The 20,820-nt window shown below is 46.8% G+C and overlaps 1 protein-coding gene across 3 annotated transcripts in view; it reads right to left on the reverse strand.

Moving 5' to 3' along the window:
• LRCH4 (leucine rich repeats and calponin homology domain containing 4) overlaps positions 1-20,820 on the reverse strand; it is a 1,212,507-nt gene that overhangs the window by 278,911 nt on the left and 912,776 nt on the right. For all 3 annotated transcript variants that reach the window (XM_069645103.1, XM_069645112.1, XM_069645094.1), the window contains exons 13-14: positions 11,779-11,827; positions 11,613-11,679 (exon numbers count right to left, since the gene is read on the reverse strand). In XM_069645103.1, the coding sequence (XP_069501204.1) occupies positions 11,613-11,679; positions 11,779-11,827 (116 nt within the window). The remainder of the gene's footprint in view (positions 1-11,612; positions 11,680-11,778; positions 11,828-20,820) is intronic.

Below are 20,820 nucleotides of genomic sequence, written 5' to 3' on the forward strand. Positions count from 1 at the left end.
GGAGCAGCCAGGCATGACACTGGGTTGAGTCTGGATCCAAGGAACAGTGCATCCTGTGATGGAATCAAGCAGGACTTTGCATAATTCACTGAGATCCCCAGATCCGTCAGTAGCTGGACGGTCCTCACTGTGTGATCGATGGTGATGTCCTCAGACTTGGCCCGGATAAGCCAGTCGTCCAGGTAGGGCTAAACGTGGATCCTCTGTAGTCGCAGATGGGCAGCCACCGGGGCCATGAACTTGGTGAAGACTCTGGGTGCTGACTTCAGTCCAACGGGAAGAGCCTTGAACTGGTAATGCTTCCCCTGGACGACGAAGCACAGGAACTTGTGATGCTTTTCGTGTATAGGAACGTGGAAGTACGTGTCCTCTAGATCCCTGCACCAGTTGGCCGAGCATGTGTTGCAGTGTGACCATCCTGAACTTCTGGGATTTTATGTACTTGTTGAGTCGTCGTAGGTCGAGAATGGGCCTCCAGCCCCTGGTCTTTTTTTCTTACAAGAAAGTATTCTTAACATGGCCCGGACATCCAGCAGTAGCTGAGGGATGTGTTGTTCCTACCGGCCCACCGGTGGTACCCAAGGACACTTTCGTTGAAACTTAAGGTGTGTCCGTGGGCGAGAGTGTCCAGCACTCAATGATCGGTGGAGATGATCTCCCACACGCTGACAAAGTTCGCCAACCAGCCTCCCACCGGGGTCCATGGGAGGGGTCCCAACATCATGGCTGGTTCAATCTTGCTTGGAGGTCGACAGACTGCCTTGCGGTCCTTGACGATGACGACGGCAGCCGTCTCCAAAGGCCTTGGAGCAACCCCTCAAGAAGAGGGAGGGTTGGCAGTAAGAGGAAGAGCCCCAGCCAAAACCCTTTGAAGACCTACCAGACTTCCCTCCTGAGGGACAAAAGGACGACCATTGCTGCTGTAGAGTGCCCAGGGCACGTGCCGTCTCCGTGTCCGTCTTGATGACCGGGAGGGATTCATCGACTGCCTTTCCGAACAGGTTGTCTCCGTCGAACGGCATGTCCAGGGACCTCGTCTTGACCTCGTGTCTTAAGTTGGTGGCCTTGAGCCAGCCACAACGGAGAAGTCAAACTCTGTTACCCATCTGGCGGAAACCTGTGTTTGCAATGTCCAGGGCTACTGTGATGGCATGGTCCGACACCACCTCTACTTCCTGGAGAATCTCCAAAGCCTCGACCCGCTTGTCATTAGGGAGAAAATCCAGGAGTGGATCCATTTTGTACCAAAGCTCCCTGTCGTATCTGGCCACGATCGCTAAGGCATTGGCAGCCTTGATCATTGTCACCACTGAGTAGATAACCCTTCTATCCCATGGAATCTAACTTCTTCCCCTCGTTGTCGGAAGGGGCGGATAAAGAAGACGCCAAACTATGTTTTCTTGCTGGCGGCTGCCGAGACCACCGAGTCCAGTGATGGTTCAGAGCACAGACACTTGGTTGAAGTGTCAGGCACCCTGTACTTCTTTTCAAGAAGATCTCTTTTCGCCAGGGCTGATGCGGGGTGCCTCAGCAATGCCAGTCCCTCATCCCAAACGTCGTCTAGGAGTGGGAACGGCGCTGATGTAAGACGCCTTCCTTCTTCTCCTGCGGGGTGAGCTGGAAAAGCTTTGATTCACGGGCAATCATGGAGTGGAAGGATCCCACTTTGTCTGCTGGAGTAGGTCTCCCGTCCCACCGTCGTCATCCGTGAGTGTTGTCGCCATGTCCGACTCCATTCCCTGAAGGGGTGGGGGGTGCATCGGCTGGAACAGAGGTGTAGGATGTCTCCTCCTCTTCTTCGCCAGAGGCTCCCCCGGTGTCAACGGGGTCCTTAGCGGTGGTGCCGCGGGCAGCGCCGTCAGCATCCTCCTCTGGATCTCCGACACCAGCATGTGGAAGGTCGATAGGATTTCCTGCGAAAGGTCTCGAAGAGGTACCTGGGGAGAGGGGTCGCTGGGCGATGTAAATCGCATCTGCAGCACCTGTGCACTTTGAAGCTTAACCACTTTGAAGCTTAACCAAGGAGGGGCTTTCATACTCCATGCAACCTTCTTCAAACCTGCCAAGTTTGACCCTGGAGTGAGCGAAGGGCGGTGTGTAATCATACCACTTACCGGTGCCTCCCATTGTATTGTATTTTATTATATAGCGCTCAAAGTCCTGAGGCATCTGGGCACATATTTTACAGGTGCATAGAAAGAAAGGTATTTACATTTACAAGTATTTTTTTACTCCTGGACCCCAAAATAAATATATAATTTAAAAAAACGGAATTCGAAATTTTTATTTTTTCGACATTTTTTTTGTTGTTGACATTTTTGTCATTCAACATTTTTTTCTCGAAATTATGACTGACCACCGAGCCAGATTTTTACACTGTTTCTAAATTTGTGGAATGAAGGTTCAGTTCTGAGGGTGGAAGGTAAAGTGTTCCAAGTATTAACTGCTAGGACAGGGGAAACTTCTGCCTCCAGCCTTTTGGAGCTTGTACCTCGGGATGATAAGGCAATTGGCTTGTGAGGATCTGGATCGTTGATCAGTGGAGTTTAGTTTAATGTTGTTGCAGAGGTATAGCAGAGCTAGATTATTTAAGCATTTGAAGGTGAGTGATATGGTGTTGAGTCTGATTCTTTGATTGATTGAGAGCCAGCGAGTGCTGCGTCTAAACTCTGAGATGTGGAGTGATCTAGGAAAGTTAGTCACTGCTCTGTGGACGTTGTTCTGGAAGGTTTGTAAGATTTTTCGGTTGAATTGACTAGTGTCTTGGTAACGGGCATTACAGTAGTCTAATTTGGTTAAGACTAATGCCCTAGCTAGTGTGATGCAGTTAGTGGTGGTTAGGAATGGCCTACAAGCGTTAATAAGCTTGCAGGTGTAGGCTGTATTAGCTGCAGTAGCGTTGATCTGTCTTGATAGGTAAAGAGAGGAGTCAATGTAAATGCCTTAGGTTTTTACATCCTTTGATACCTTGATGTCATTGCTGTTAGGGAGAATTCTCTGTAAGGCTAATTTCCCAAACCTAGTGTAACGCTCACCTGATTCCCACGGAGGCGCAGGTCTGGCTTCGAGTGCTGATGCTTCTTCAATGGTGAAGCGCAGGACTCTGAAGATGGATAGGAAGGGCCCTCTACTCTGGCTTCTCCGGCTCGCAGGAATATTCCCCTGTGCGTGAAAAGGGAGTATTACCTACTGACTGAGTTATGCTCAAGCCTCCCGCTCTCTTCCAACCCTCCACGATACCCTTCCACGATTCCCCGTGAAGTCTCACCTTAGGGTCTGAAAGGACGAGCTCTCCATCCTGCTTCTGACGCAGGGGCGCGTTGAACCCAGTTACTTCACTGGATTGAGGTTGGATGGGAGTTCAGGTAAGCTTGATTATACTGGTAAGGCGCTGTAAAAGTTTTGTTGCAAGTTCAAAAGTTCAAGCTTTAAATAATAATGTTCATTGTCTTTTTTCAGGTGATGAATGAAGATTCCTTTGGAGACTTCTTGCAACAAAGCGCTGACGTTGATGTCTTTTCCCCATATGGGCCGGGGTTCGGAATGCCGGAGATATGGCGCCGACCCGAAGTGAAACGTGCAGTTCCAGTAAAGATCTGTTAAGTCCTAGATGAGCGCTCAGGTAATGTTTTTGCATTCGCTCATCTAATGTCTTTGTCTTTTTTCCCCATAGGGGCCGGGGTCCTGCTTGGAAGCAGCAAGACCCGAAATGAAATGGGAATGACCCAACAGGTAAGTCTTAGAAGGAAACTGAGCTTTTCCTATTCCCTTCCTTCTCTCACCTCTTATTCTTGTCTTTTTCTCTAGGCTCTGGGAAGTGGCTGTGTATCCGGATGATCGCTGCTGAAGATGGAGGAATCCAGGAAAAGTGAGTGAAATGCAGCGCTGCAGCGATCGTAACGAAATGCTTTTAAAAATGATGTCTTCCCTTTCAGGATCGTCGGTGATGTCTCCGTGGTGCAGATTAGCTGGTAGGTCTCTTGTCTCCCTTTGCAGGTGACCCAGGATGCTGACAGGCGTGGCTGAAGTCCAGATGCAGGAGCCGACACGGTGAGCGTCCAGCTGCGAGGAGCAGAACAACGCGAAGCGTGAGTTGCTGATCGGGTGTGGTTTAAATAGCTTTGGCAGAAGTTCCAAGTGTGTATCCTTCCTCCGATCAGGTATGTATCCTTCCCCGATGACACCCGGGTGGAAAGTAGTCCCACAGGGTAAGTAGTTCCTATTCAGGCCTCAAGAGGGCCTGGATGTGGCAGCATGGTCTGCATCAGGTAAGTGCACATTAAAACACTTGAACACATGTCTAGCTTTATGTGCCTGGCGCCTAAGGCGCCAGGACAGAGGTCCAACATGAGCCTGGCGCCTAAGGCGCCCGGTCTACGTACAAAGGGCCCCAGCTTGGGCCCGCTGGCACTCCCCTGGGGGAAATGATGCCTGCCTCTGGGGTTGCTGGGTCGGACCTGGCTCCTTGGAGGTAGGCATCATGACACCTAGTGAGTCCCCCAGCAGCTTTGCTGGATTTTTTGGGGTTTATTTTTTTCTCTCCTGCTAAGAGTGAGATTCTTTTGCTCCCACTCTTAGACATGATTTGAGGTGTTCCTTTAACTTGCCATGTGTTTTATGGGCTGTGGGGTCTTTTACTCCATAAGGTCTCGTGTTTTTTTTGATGTGGGTTACACAGCACCCTCTGTGCCGTAACCCATGGGTGTCATAGTGACCCCCCAGTATAGACTCCATACCCTGGGACTGACTACTGTCTCCCAGGGCATGTAAAGTCACCATTGGCTTTGCTAGTCCCAAATTATGAACAGAAACCAGTACAAACCATCATATTGTGGACGTACTGGTCATGGCAATTCGATTGCCCTGGGGTCTGTTGTTCGAGGGGGCACGTCTCCGTCCCCCCTGATCGAGTTTTTGCTGGTGGCAGTGGATACTACTTTTTATATTCGACCGCAAATATATCTCAATGGGATTTTCCCATTGTTCGAGGCCACCAACTTTAATTATTTAATTCTTATAGCCTCGAACATACCGCCGGTTTATTTATTTAATATTAATTCGCCGGTTGGTATTTTTTGCCAGAACTCGATTCTAAAATGGCGTTTGTGTTCTCTTCTGTGACTCCAACCCAAGTCGAGCCCTTTGTGCCACTTTTTGGCAGGCTTCTCCACAGAAGCCTACAAAAGTGGTGCCACTCTGCCTGGGTACCACAGAGGGTGTGGGAGGGGGTTTAGGCACCCTGGACTGAGTTACCTTGGTAACTCAAGTCACACTCTTGTGTGATTGGCCCAAGTGATGAGCCGGCCGGCTCACCAATTAGCATGTTTGATTGACAGCTAGGCTGAGTGAATAGGGGTGTGCTGCATAAAAGCAGGGCTTTGGGGACTGGAACTTCAGAAGTCGCCACAGGACCTAAGAATCCGAGGAGGGAGAAGCTGAGCCGGCCTGCAACGACGACACCACCGGGGGAGCCCTGCTGAGCCGTCTCACCACTTTTCCCAACGACAGAGGAGATCTCCAGTCCGGAGAGTCTTCTTCCTTCGACTGGTGGGGATAACCGTCTACCTTCTTTTCGCCTTCCTGGAGCATCTCGTGGCCGCCTTGCCTGTGCCAAGCACCCCGGCAACCGGGATACCACGTTTTCACCACTACCAAGAACCGAAAGGGTAGTACCTTTGTACCGGAGAACTCTGCGGCTGGTTTCTTCCCTGGCAGTGCAACGACCTTCATCCTTCCTCCACGACGAGATCTTCTCCACCTCTGGACGACGCTGTGACTTGCACCCGCTGCCAGGAACAACTGCCCCCGCTGGAGGATCCTCTCCATTTAAGGTACCGTGTTCCGCCTGGCTTCCCTTACAACCGTTTGAACGGGGTGTATTAAATCCTCGTCTCTCGAATCTGGGTTAGCCTGGGGCACCTTAGCTAACTTCCCTGCACTGAACTAAACCTTTTTTCGAACTAACTCCACAAAATTTGAAGAGACTGTGTAACTATCTGATCTTGGGCATCTACCGCCTGGCTCCCTTGAAAGTGGGCCTGGCACCTAAACTTCCTTGCTCACCAGTAGACTGTGCCTTCCTAACTTGCTGTGGTTCTTTAAAAAGTGTTTAGTATGTATGCTTCCATAATTCTGCTTTTCCCTCCCCTTTTTATTTAACTTGTTGGAGTGCCATCGATTGTTAAGCGCTCACCTCTGTCTGGAAATAAGTGGTGTTAACTAAGACTTGTCCAACAAGTAATCAGTGATGTACATATGATAATAGTGATTGCGTTTTGAACTTATCTTACCGATTTAGTGCTAGTGTGTTTCATAAGTGTGTGTTAAATAAATAATTATATACTTTTACACCCAAGCTCTGGTCAGTGTTTGCTTGTGCTACTGTATTTCTGTACCTATTTTGTATGCTCTGTATACTGCCTAACTCTTCTTGAGGGAAGTCTGACTGCTCAGCCACAGCTACCAGCGAATCTGTGTGGTACATACTGCTACCAAGTGGGTTTACTGCCAAACACCTGTACTCTTAAATCTTTTGCAGTGGTCCCTAAGGGAACTGCACAGGTTTCTGCCTAACAATTGCCATCAATGGTGAAAGAGTTAAACTGTTTATCCAGTCTGTTAAGTCGAACTTGGGTTAAGACAGAGTCTGTGTTGCGCCATCCAAGCTTGAATGATTATGTAGATGTCGTTTAAGCATTTAGAATCTATGTTGTAATCACCTGTAATGGGGATCAGAATTTGGGTGTCGTCAGCATAATTTGTGCATGAGACAGCCGAGTGATCTAGTTCATCAAATAGAGGCTTTGTAAATATATTATAAAGCGTAGGGGAAACACGAGAGCCCTGGGGGACCCCACATGTGACAGGCACAGGTGTAGCAGATGCCGTTGGGGCAAATACTCTGGTGGTTCTATTATTGAGGAATGATTGAGTCCAGGAGATATCGTCAGAAAAATGGGCTGCCAATGAGAGGTGGTTACAGAGTGTTTTGTGGTCTACTAAGTCAAAGGCCGCTGATAGATCAAGTAACGGAAGGAGGTCAAGGTTGCCTTGTCTTTTATAGTTTCTATTTGTGTAACTAGATCTATCAGGGCTGTTTCCATGCCATGCCTTGGCCGGAAGTCTGATTGGCGTAGCCCTAGTAAGTTTTTACTTTCCAGATGGTGCTGAATCTGTAGGTAGGCAGCTCTGTCCAATATCTTTAGGAGGAAGGGAGCTGTGGTGATTGGTCTATAGTTAGTCAGGGTATTAGGGTCAAGGGAGGGCTTCTTTAAAAGTGGCAGGACCCAGGTGTCCTTCAGATTGGTAGGTACTGTATTGGATGCAAAAGATGCATTTCTTAGCAAAGTGATAAAGGGTGCAAGATCCTTTGCTGTCTCTTTGACAAGTGTTGCTGGACAGATATCGGCCAGACATCTGGATGGTTTTAAGTCTACAATTATATCCTCAACTTCCTTAGTGCCGAGGGGGGAGAATTTGAACAAGTCTTGTTGCTCAGGTAGCCATGTTTGAGTAGCAGGTTGGGGTAAGTTAGTGACAAAACTAGCTTTTTTGGTCTCAATTTTAGTTTGGAGGAGCTCAATTTTAATCGGAGAGAACTTTATGAAAATGATTGCACCTGGTGAGGTCTTTGGTACAGGTGATGGGTGGTGCGGTGGGAGATTCTAACTCTCCGAGTATGCTAAAAAGTTCTTTTGTATTAGATTTGGCTTTAGTGATCTGGTCGTTGTAGGAATCGCATTTTGCTAGGAAGATTGCTGCTTTGTTAGTAGAAGAGGCTAAGTTAAAGTTATCTTTGTTGAATGTAGAAGGGAGGTTTTTCCAAGTTGTTTCGGCGGCTCTTTTGTTTTTGCGCCGAATTCTTAGGTGCGGGTTGAATCAAGTGTTCAAATGTGAACGAGGTTTAGCTTTTCGCATTTTTTGTAGTGCAATCTTATTGATAGCATTGAGTATTGTGGCATTATAGAGGTCCACAAGGGCAGTGGGGTAATCATTAAGCGTGGAAGAGTCGGTGAGATGTTGAAGAAGTGGGAGGAGCTTCTGAGCCGTTACGTTCTGCATGTTTCTGGCTAGTCTGGAAGGTGCCATCAGTTTGTCACATTTATGTTGAATGCCATTTTGTATGGTGAAGAGAATAGCATAATGGTAAGTCCAGGCGCAGGATTGGTTGGAGAGAATGTTAATGTCGCAGTTGATATCTGTGATCGATTCTAATAATCTACCTTTATTGTGGGTGGGTTGTGAGACCAGCTGTGTGAAGCCTAGATCTGCAATGGTGTTAGCGATGGCTAATGCATTGGGATCTTTTGGGTCATCGAGTCCTAAATTAAAGTCTCCTAAGAACATAATTTGCGAGCCAGGCTTGGAAGTAGTTGTTAGGAGTAGGATTATGTCTTCCTTAAAGGAAGATAGAGGGCCGGGTGGTCTGTACATAAGGTGTACGGTTATGGTTTGCGTGGGTGATATGGGTAGCTTGATTGAGAGGAGTTCTCCGGAGGGGAAGGTTAGGGTAGTGGCAGGTCTGAGGGCTAAGGAAGTTTTAGCGATGATAGCTACGCCACCGCGTTTCGCAGATGTTCTATCCTGCCAGATAATAGTATACTTATCGGGAATAGCTAGTGAGGGCAGTGGTCGAGAAGTTGTATAGAGCCAGTTCTCAGTAATAGCTAAAAAGCCGAGGTCGTTAGTAATGAGGTCATTGACGTCAAGCGCATGGGCTGTTAATGATCTGGCATTGATGGGTGCGATTTTGTCCTCAGTAGCCACATTAGTAGCTGGGAGGTTTTACCTAGGTGGATTGATTTGTTAGTAGAACTAGCAGGTGCCTGATCTGTTAGTAACCTGTTAGTATAGGTTTGGAGCTGGTTTTATTAGAGTTTATAGTTAGTGATAGGCAGGTTTTTAGCAAATCTGTAGCCTAGTTTAAGGTTTCTAGTTGCGGTAGGGCATGGTTGGTTGGGTGTTGGTCTGGAGGCATATAGTTTTATCCATTGTAATGAGTTGGTAGTTGGGCAGTGTTTTGCGTAGATGAGGTCAGGTTCTTGGGTTTGGTGATGGTTTGGCCAAGTTGAGGTAGGAAAGTTGTAGGTTCAACGCTATCCTATGGGGGCATTTAGTGGCCATGGATAATGCGAGGGCGAGTCTTTTTGGTATGGTTTTGGCAATCCCTTGCGAATCTTTGGAATACCTAGGTGCAGAGGGCAGAGTCTGCATGTTGCAGAGGATATATGCTGCCAAACTGATTAATACACTCACAGTGGCTAGCCAGGATTGGTACATGACTAGGTTCTAGTTGTCAGAGCAAGTTAAGGACTACTAGGCGATTTTGCGGCAAGCGCAGGAGGCTTGGGCGTCGCAATGCGAAGCAATGGCTTGTGAGGGTCACCGCAGTATTGTATTATGCAGTGTGAAGGCAAGCGAAGCATATTGAGTACTGATCCGAGAAGCGACCAAGGCTGCAATTAGGCATCCCGCCCCATGCATATGTGAGCATGCAGATTTAACACAGGAATGAGTTAGTTCTGGCATTCACAGAGGCACTGTAAAAGATGCAATGGGCTGCTAGGCACAGCAAAGTCTGCGTGCAGTAGGCTAGATACAGTGTTATAGCAGGTGCAGCAGGCTGCTAGGCATAACACATTGGACATACAGTAGGCTATGAGTGAATAGCACGATAGTGATAAGGCACTACTAGGGGTAGGCGTCATGTGTTTAGTATACATTATTTACGTGACTTGATTGGTGAGCAGTCGATAACGCAAGCGTGGCAGGCCGTCGCTATGGACTAGAAACAGTGCAGTCAGTGACTATGCCAGGTAATCCGGTACGATACGCCAAGATCTTGCGTAAGCCCCACACACGCTGATGGACACATGAGTTAAAGTCCATGCGGTGTGAGTGCGGGCAGGTGAATTTATCGGCGGTTTCACCGGATACTTCGGGGTGGGCTCCCTGTAAGTACTGGCTGCCTACTGAATCCGAAGTGTTCGATGTGGAGACAGAGTTGCTTCTGTAGTCGGTGCTGCTTGTGATACGTATCACGCGGTCATGGTTGCTCCTGGAGTTGGCAGAGTCCTAGTTCATCCAAAACTGTGTTACGCACAAACTATCCCCTGTGGTCTTTGCGTTGGCTTCGGTGGCCTCTGCTTCCTAAAATCGCCCGAAATTCGGGAACCACTCTGTTCTCCGCAGCAGATCTCCCACCCCCCTCCCCCCCCGGAATAGATGTTTCCTCATCCCAGAACCGTCCACTAACTTTACCACACCATTGAATATTGTACTTTCTACTTTTATTCATCACTGAGTGATTTTACGCACAAACCTGAAATTGAGCACAGGGCTCCAATTTTTGTAGGGCTGGACTTCTAAGTCTTATAAAGTTAGAGAAATCCATCTCTGGAGTTTGCCAATGTGTTAAAGTTTGTCTGCTTTCCCTCCTTACAGGTTTTGGTGGGAATCCGCCCTTTACTGCAGCGACTGAAAAGTGATGGAACATATACTTTACATTGTGTGTGTTTAAGTAGTGATATTACTGTGTTTTCCATTATTCACATGCGTTTGTTCTGGGCCTAATAAATTGTGTATTTTTGATATACTACTGTTTAAGGGTAATTCTTGTCATCCTAAGGTGTGTGCACACCCAAGACCTCAGATCACCCCCACTACTCCAGAGACTTAGCCTTGACTGCTCTCCAAGCTACCTTGAATTGTCCTGGCTAACTTCACAAAAGTGTTCCGTTTCACTAACAAGGATGGCCTCCTAAAAATCTGTTCACCAAAGCAGAGTTTAGAAATACGTTCTAACAGTGGAGAGGAGTAGTAGTATGGTGTGGAGAGTAGAAGTAGAGGGAGCAGGATGACTTATTTTTGGTAAGGTTCTTTCTGATGGATCTAGTCCTACTCCAAAAGCCCCACTCTCTCCTAACTCCCAATTAGTGATCCATTATGGTTTGCTTGCAGCTCGTGGTTTTCTTTTTGTAGCGGAACTACTATGGGGAACAAGTGGATCCATATACCAACCAGATATGTCATATCCAGTCCTAATGGAGCTCATGATGCAGAGCCAGTACTGGAGTCTCATGTATGAACCTTTGTGGCGGGTTTAAGATTCAACTGATTCTACACCTGGAGCCGTTATAAAAAATGAAGCCGAGGAGGAAGACTTTACCCGTCACAAAGAACATTAACCAAGATAATTTCCTCATGTGCATCAATGGGATTGATGAATGATTTAGTTTGAGTAGGTTAAGCACCTTTGTGACAACTGTACGTTTGTCCACAGACCCCTTTTCCGCCATACTCTTGGGACGTTCCCCAGAACAGGGCCAATACCGGAGCCTGATGCACAGCATATATTTTCTTCTGTGCAATCTTTTCCCCAAAACTATATTCTGAGTTTTTTGTGACTTGGATGAATATTACAAGAGGCTGATCAAAATCAGAAAGATCTAGACATGCTTATTTTTAAAACCTAAATCAACAAAACAAAATTCTGGACATACGATCGACATGGCAAAATATTCACGCAATAACCTGTGAAACAAAAAGGTTCTGCAACACGTGGATCATATGATTAACTCTCATGAGGTGGACTCCAGTCATCTCAGACTCACCAGATGGTTGTGATGGCTCTACTGTGAAAACTGAAAGGATGGTGCTTGCTGCTATTTGGTCAACACTCTGAAATGTTAAACAAGATCATCAGGCACACCTTGTGGCAAGGGACCCCTCACCCCCTTGACTCTGCCCCTGGTAGGGCCGATAACACCAAGTCCTTACCTGGCCTCTAAATCTTTGCTGTACCAGGTTCCCAACCTCAGACGGGCCACTGGGGAGAGAAAAAACATCCCTTTTAAGGGTTGAAACAACAGCTTAAGTTTGGACAATACAAAGTCCTTTTCACTTTTAACACAACAATATTCAGTGCAAATATGTAATTTTGGCCTTTCTCCTGCTGGGAGGGGCATATTTGTTGCACCAGGATGGGACTGTACCCTTACTGGCTGTGTCCACACCCAGTGATGTTGCACAGTGAAGTTGATGTGATATCAACTTTGGACAAAAAAGCACCAGCCTGAACAGTTCTACCACAGATGGCATCAGATTACCCAGATCCAGGCCACTTCCTCTACCTATATCCGGTTGGGATGTCCACCTTGTAGGGAGCCCATTGGCAAAGGGCACGGTCTGGTGGCTTCTTAACCTTCTGCAAGAGCACCAAACTTCATAAGTACTGCAATGATGAGAACCCTTCCTCATTTACCACAAAATGTCCCTTTGAAGTGTCCATTAAATTAAGTGACAACTTTCTGGGACTGCACAGCTTAATAAACAATGTTGCCATGAGATCTCCTTGAACTTTCTGCAGCCCACCAGACTAGGGAGAATAATTGACCATTTATACTAAAAAGGTATCTCCACTGGCCCAGCATTTATTCTGGATTATTTCCTTTTGCTCCTCCTTCCCCTCTATTCGGCTGCTGCCAGATTTCATGCTCCTAGCACCCTTCTGCCCTGACTTTTAGGCTAATGCTTGAGTCGTCAAAACCCCTTGTGTCCTCATCTTACTTGATCTCTCTGCTGCCTTTGACACGGTCAACCAGGCCATCCTGCTCAACCGTCTCCGTGATAACCTAGGTATCACCGATCAAGCTCCTGGCTTGGTTGACCTTCCTCTCAGATCGACCCTCCCAGGTCCAACTTGGGTCCTTCCTCTCCTCTATCTCTACCTCTGGTGTTCCCGAGGGGTCTAATCTCTCTCCCTGGCTGTTCGACCAATACCTGGCACTTCTTTCCCACCGCATTGCTGTGCTCTGCCCCAACTTTCAGTACTATGCGGATGCCATCTCATTTTCAGACTCCCTTCTGCCTCCTCTTCTTCTCTCATCTCGGACTGTCCGCCATCCAGGAGCAGTGTGGCGCCAATGATCTCTGCCTCAATGCCAGAAAGACAGATTCTCCTCATCGGCACACCTGCTCCCTCCCTTCCCGTCGCTCTCTGACCAGCCTCTCTTGGCCCTCTTCCTGCTCCCACCTGTGAGGCTAAAAACCTCAGGGTCATCTTCGACTCCACACTTTCTTTCTCTCCTCACATTGGACGTCTCTAAGAAGTCACACTACCAGCTGCACCTCCTCACAGGTATTCTTCCTTTCCTCTGCTTCCCTCAGAAGCTCACTGTCTCCAGAGCTCTGGTTCTCTCTAGGCTGGACTACTGCAATAGCCTCTTTCTTAATCTGCCTGCCTCTACTCTCTGCCCTCTGCAACTCATCCAAAACAGGACTGCGAGACTTGTCCTTGGCCTCAAGCCCAGGGATAATCTCTCTCCAGGACTGAAATCTATTCACTGGCTCCCAGTGGCAGCGAGGAGTAACCCTCTGCATTGTTCACAATACCTTCGACTCTCTCTTCCTAAATATCTTCCTTCCCGAGCTCTTTGCTCATCCGCCTCCAACTCCCTCAGGGTCAGTCGCTTCTCCAAGCAGCGAGTTGGTGGTAGATCTTTCTTCTGGTGGGGCCTACCTCTGAAACAGCCTCCCTGCATCTCTGAAACTTGAGGAGAACCATCTCCGGTTACCAGAAGCACCCCAAGACCTTCCTCTTTGCTTCTGCTTTCTCTCCTTCTCTCCCCAGCTGATCTCCTGGCTGAATCTGAATCTGCACTGGTTACCTGGCTATCCTCTGATCTCCGGCCCAGGCCGCCTCCCCACCAGTTGTACACCTGCACTTCCCCATGGCAACCCTTGCACTTGGGGACTGTATCTGTAACCCTACAGCCCCCAATAGCACTGGACCGCTGATTTAGGCTTGCACTTGCCACCAGCTGGCCGCACTTTTAATTATAGTCTTTATTTATTTGACTGTTATCCTATGTACTGCACTGCCCTCGCCCCTTTCCCCCTGCCCCTCCCCCCTGCACTTGCCCGATCTTAATGTCACCGGGCCTAGTAGGATCGCGGTCTGTCTTCCCTCCGTTTCCCTTGTCTCGTTGCGCCTTAAAACACTTGTGTATAGGTGCGTTATAAATGCTATCTCATATCATATCTAATCCATCTAAACAGGTCTTTGTCCCCCACCTGCCATATGCATTGCCGCCTCATAATATTCTGGAATTTGGACATCAGGCTCAGCTGTGTCTCCTGGTCAACCTCCTATCTATTCTCTCCCACTGTCTTCTCCTCCTCACTAGTCAGGATCTGGAATGCATCCTTGGGGCATGGCTGCAAACGTCCCTGACCATCCACCCATCCATCCAACCAACTTGCCCTCCTCCCACACACCAGCGCTTTTAACCAATATTAATTACAATCTAGTACGTTGCTAAGAAAACAAATAAGTAGACCGACTATACAGTCCAAATGAAAGGATATGTGGTGGATGAACGAGCTTGCTAGGGTATGTTCAAGTGACAAAGGTCGCGCAAGCTATATATTGTCAGCTTGGCAATAGGGCCTGATAATTGGCCCAGGAGTAGGGTAGGCCAGGTGGTGAAAAAAGGGCATATGCGCAGGTTTTTAGGATTGTTAAATGGACAGATCATACTGGCCTGTGGTTCTGAGAGCGAAAGTCAACACGCGCGTGTTGTTACTCAGAGGTATGCAGATCGGCTCAGGAACCTGTGTGTAAGGGGTCTACAACGTGTGGCTCCCCAGATGTTCTGGACTAAGGCTCATGATCCCTCACCATTCACTATGGCGCAAGGACTGGTGGCAGTTGCATATCTGAGAGCCAACGATTGCCCACAACTGCTGTGTAGTCCTGCATGTGTCAGATAGCCCCTTTTCCTCGCACTTCTTGCAGCGTGCAATTCTTACAATGGGGGATTGTGCAGGTCTGATAGTGCACAGTGGGTGAAAGCAATCTATATAGAAACTTAGATAGGGAACACACGGCTCTCCTCTCAGATACAGGGAGCCATTCATCCCAGCTCATGAATTTAAAATCACACTGCTCTGCTATACCTTCCCTCCTGAAAACCCCTCCAAACATGATAACTGTGCACTGACTGCTATGAAGCACATAGGCAAGGTAGGGAGGAGTTTCATTATCCATGCTGTCATCACAGTTCAAGTGAGCTTTGGCAGTGACGGGTTCATGCCTCCGTGTATTATGGGGTGAGTGGAACCACAGCTAGGCAACACTGTTTTGCAAGTGTTACCCACCCTATCTAGGGGTAGCAAGGGCTGAGCAGTAAAGAGTAACTCCTGGGAGAGACAGGGAGGGTGCAGACGGAGCAATGCAATATTGATGAGGTGGAATGTCTGTACAAAGATGTTATGAACAATAGTATGCTATCTTCTCATAAGGCACACTAAATGTTACATAGCCTACAGGTAGATAAACCTCATTAAGAAGAGTTCTTTTAGTGTTTGAAGGTCATGATCCCACCAGAGTCACAAGCAATTTTCAAAGTCAACTTGTATGATCAGGTACCAAATTCGGTAGTCCGTTCCCCAGGGGTTGCAATGCATCCAGCATTTCTAAACTGGGAGTCACTCTCTCATAGGAATGAATTGGAGGGAAGGGCAGACTCCTGATTGGCTATAGGGGATGTGGTCCAGATACTGTGGTAACCCTCAAAGTTCAGAACATGTGCACTGTTAAAGATATAGGAAACAATCCCAGCGGTCGTAGTTAGGCGAGCTGGGATTCTCCATTGAGAGCACTATGAAAACTTTGGTACCTTTGTCAAGAGAAACGTCAACTGTGGCAGTATTGGTCTCAGGCTGGATAGACACTGTTCTTATGGCGACAATGAGGTTCTGCAGGCAAGGCAAAACCCAATAGAAAAATTGCAGGGACAGAGTACATGAAAAACGTCTGAATCTGGTGTTCAGCGCAGCTTTGCTGTTCGCTGCCAGTATGTTTCCGCTACCAGGGTGGAGCAGGTGGCGACCAGCAGTTACAGTTCAGTTAAGACTTGGACTTCTCAGAACCCCAACAACAGTTTTGGAATTCTAGGTTTTTAGTCCGTTTTTTGTAACGATGGAGATCCGCCACCATTCATAGAAGTGCTCTGGGTATCTAGTGCTTTGGGTGTACTGCATTCTCATCTGTGTCTGAGCTTGTGCAGGAGTGAAGAGAAAGGCTTTCTCTATCAAACAGGTGATCCTTAGTGCTTTCAACCTAACTGCACTCGCATGAAATCCAGTATCCATAGACAATGGCAGAGCATTGCTAGTCTAGTCTTGCAGTGAAGCAGCAGTTTACTCCGTGTCCTCAGTTTCTCCTTTTTTCAGATCCACAATGGTCTTTGAGAGGGTTATCTCCAACTACCTTGTTACGACTGACAAGGTAAGGATGCAGACTCCCAGGTTAAATAGGAAAATGGGGAGTTGAGTACACACTCACCATCCAATCAGATGCATGCATCCTTTCATACTTTTGCTGGCCACCTAATCACTGGCTGTCACAGCTTTAAACATTCCTACTCCCTGTCCTGGGCTTTCACTCAACATGGATTATACTCAGTGATTCAGACACCATTCAGGTATCTTTCTAGACTTGGTACGGTTGCCGTTAGAGATTTTCAGACTCAGCCGCCCAGGGTGGAGGGTTCCGAGAGGCCAACCTAGGTGATGAGCAATGGCTTTTCACACTTGTTCTTACCAAACCTTAAAGGTATTGTAGGTTGAGCAGTAAGGCAGCCATAGGATATCAGAGGTTGGTACACACGTACAGTTATCACCACAGGCAGTCAAGTATTAGAGGTCCACAAACTAAGGTGGTAAAACTCAAGAACACTATACAGGCAAAATGTACTTATACTGTAATTGGCATTCTGTGGCTTATTTACCGTGGCATTACAGATGTTTTGGACTTTGATTTCCATGATCCCTCCCCATTGACTGTGCTTGGTATGTCTGATGAGAGTTGTAATCTGAAATCATCTGGAGAGCCACAGGTTTTAGACCCATGGCTTAGAATCACATGCAAGGCATAGGACTACATCCAGTGGTTGGTGTGGAGGATTACAAGGCATAAAATAAGCAGTGTCTTACAGCAATTTGCTTGCTAATTAAACAAACTTGTGTAGACAGCTAGCTATTTAAATTACTCTGTTTAGTGAACACGCAGCTGACCCTAAACATCGCACTCTTGCCCTCTCCACCATCTTTTCGCTGTACACTGAAAGTTCAAAGGGGATAATGGTGAGAGGGCAGCAGTAATCCTCTCCTTCACTCGCAGTGTTAAAAGCCTGCGTGGGAGTGCTAGCCAAGAAAATGATCACACAGCCAAATGCTTACTTCTGTGACCTGCTGGCTGAATTTATCTGTGCAACCAGTGCTCAACCGATCAGCTGATCCCAATCTCCCCATCTCTTACTTTGTTTCCTCTTCCATAATGAATTCACAAAGCTAACTAGATGTTTACGCTAAGTAGTGATCAATAGTTCCATTCAGTCTGCACATATACAGTTCTGCTAATATACCATAAACTGTAGTTAGACGCCAAAGCTTCCTTTCGCTCAATGATTATGATTGCATTATATATTAGCACCTGCGGGAGAGAGCTGGCTAATCCGGGAATGCAAGCGGAATCTACAAGTATGCCGCCTGCATTTCATACCGGCCAGATGTGCCTCTGTCCAGCCTTCAGCCTGTCATTGGAGGATGTGCCCCAGGCAGAGTCTCCACTGTAGTGCCACGCTTCGACCCCCCACCACCCTACCCACTCACCCGTGCCCCTCTTGACCCACCTGCAGGTCCTGGAAATAGTTGTTTCCAATTGTGGACAGTAGTTGCTTTTTAAGGGAAGCATATATTGCACAAAGCTTGGTTCCCCTAAAAACAAAAAATAGTATCAGCACCCCAGATGATGGCTCTGAGTGCCTATAGTGATAAATACTGCTTTCATTGATGTGCAGGGCTGGAATGCTGCAATTGGGCATAGCTGGCGCCGGCCTGAGGGCTGTTAGAGATCCTGCCTTCCCCAAAGAATGGTGTTGAACACTGTATTGAAAACCGCTGATATCAATGAGAGGCAAGGGTGAACTTTTCCACCTGACATTGACAATTACCCTGCCTTCCACAACTTCCCAAACTTGATTTATGAAACTTCTAACATCTACTTACACGGCAAATGATGGGTCAATCATACAATATACAGGACACTGCCCTGTGCAACACTAACTGCATCCAGCTGCACAGAACCTTGCACTGAATGTTTTCAGAGCCTTTGTGTCATATCTATTATGTGTGTACAGTCATGCAGTTAAACTTAACATTTTACCGACATTCATCTCACAAATGCCTTCAGTGGTACACGGAAATGCTGTTATTGCTAATTTTATGTCTCGGGTACAAATAACTTCTAGTGACATTAAAATATTAGTAAAACATTGCTAATCCAATATGTTTGTTTGCTGATCAAGACAATTTTAATTTGCAAACTCTGCTTATCATTTTATTAAACAGAATTCAATTTTCTTTGCTTTATTTTGACATGAAATGCCATGAAAGCAGCACAAAATAGTCACATCTCAATTCATTTAAACTCCTTCATGCCATGTATTACATCTGAGTTTAGTTTTTTTTTATCGAAAAGGGCTTTGACAGGGGCGTTCCTCTAACACTATCCCAATTCTACGTGTACAGTTACCCATGCTTCTTCACACATTGACGTCCTCAGATTGTTATTTTTCTGTCCTAAGGTACATGAACAGGTGATTTATGTTTTCTTTAAAACTGTTGCCTTGGCTCACTTGCGGGGAGGATGTGTGGGCGTATATGATTTTAAGCAGATACAAGCCACAGAAATAATAACGGAGTAATATTTGTCTTCAGCGGCTTGTGAATCTGCTAGGATTCATATGCTGTGCATAGATTAGCAAGCAGCACCTGAAGAAGGGAATAGTTGCAAATAAATGCCTTAAAACTGTTTGAGCCACTTGTGAATCTGTTTGTGCCAGAGTATCTACACAGTAATGTTATCTGAATGTGTGCACGGAGCTGCATCTTGCAGCCTTAAAAATGGCTTCCATTTAAACATTTGCAATTGAAAATTGTTGCACTTGTATTACGTATTGAATGTGCTGTAGGTGTCAAGGGAGGTGTTTTATTGGACAGACTGTAGCATTGTTGAATGCATTTAACAATCCATCTTGCAATAGTGACTGGATTGCCTTCCCTCTGTCAAAATTGAAACAAAAAATGGGGTCTCCTGATTAAGGTATTATATAATGGCCCTTCATACATCAAGTGTATTAAGTGCTATTGCCGCTTTTTTTTTGCGTTCTGGAAACAAGATGGTAGTTCTTTGGACTGATTGACATGGAATTTTAAGATATACTTAGGTGAAAATATGGGATGTGTGCTCACAAACCACTGTGTTTGTGACTGGACATAAATGGGTAAGAAACAGATGATGCATGTAATTCACTTAACATCAAAGTTAAGACCAGGAATGTGGACTTTTGCTGGAAAGTAGGCCGGTCAGGAAAGCAGGGACCGACAAAGGCATGTGTGGTAAGCACCACAAAGTAGGTCATTAGAAGCTGTTCACAGGGGGCTGCACTAAAATATCCCATTACCATCAATAGAATAAGGGATTCAAGGTGAAGACTCGGGGAAAGGAGATGCACCGAAGCAACAACTTGTAGTTATGTAAGCTTTCCCATTGTCATGCCTCTTAGCAAAACAGGGTTTTCAAAGGACATAAAGAACAGAATGTATGTATGTGTCAAGGAAGACTCCCAGGAAAAGCCAATCAGACAAGCAACCTTGGTGGGTATTATTGCGAGTTGACTGAACCAACGTGGGAAAGCGAGCCATCAGGAACTGGGCTGGTCCACCTGCTATCCCCATGGTCATCCCAGTGGAGGGTGGATCAGGAGAGATCCCACTAGCTTCCTGTCCTCCAGAGATGCAGCAAGTAAGGTCCATCAGCAGCCCTGTGCAAGAATCACACAGAGGATAACTCCCATGGAGCATTGCAAGAAATCCCAATGTTCTGTTGACCGGACCAATCAACTTCTAATTGACAGCCAAGAACGCAAACACGATTAGAATGACATAACTAGCTTACCAGAAGTAAAACAGACAGAGCAAAGATCACAGAGCTCCCATTGCCACTCATACCGCAGTGTACAAGTTAGCAGCCAGGAGAGACCACAAAACACTGCTGAGGACACTGAAAGCATTTCCAAGATGCCACTGCACACCACAGTGGCCTTTTAAACGTTGGACCCCTCATTTACTATAACAGAACCCATAAAGTAATGAACAAATACCATATCTCGACTAATAGAATAATAAGAGGAATGTAGAATCATAAGGGGAGCAGTAAATCCCCAAAGAACACAAAACCACATTGGGAAAGCACCTATCAGAAAGAACCGTTCACCTGGCCACCCTCTGTCCTTTGGGCACAGGTACCTGCTCACCCTGCCACCCTCCTGCACTGCCTCCTGGCCACCCCCAGCACTGGGGTATGTATCTGTACCCATACAGTCCCCCACCCACTTCTCTTCTGCACTTATCAGATACACCCTATCTGCTTAACCTAGCACTTGCCACTTGCTGGCTTCACTACTACCTTTAATTATTTATTTTTATTTATTCTGTTCTCTCCTCTGTTCCGCACATTCCTCTATCCCTTCCATGAACTTTACCCCTTTTCCCCTTCCATGCACTTGCGCGTTCTCAATGTCACTGGGCCTAATAAGATCGTTGTTTTTGTTCTCCCCTGTTCCCCTCCCTTTGCCTGGCCGCGCTCTGAAACACTTGTGTATGAGCGCAATATAAATAAAATATCATAACCATTGAAACCACTCCCTGGCCTTGGGTGCATAAAAGGGAGTGAGAGGAAGCATCCTGGTGGAA

The sequence above is a fragment of the Ambystoma mexicanum genome, chromosome 1p (assembly GCF_040938575.1).
Source record: "Ambystoma mexicanum isolate Mex_15411 chromosome 1p, UKY_AmexF1_1, whole genome shotgun sequence".
In the NCBI taxonomy this organism is placed as follows: domain Eukaryota; kingdom Metazoa; phylum Chordata; class Amphibia; order Caudata; family Ambystomatidae; genus Ambystoma; species Ambystoma mexicanum.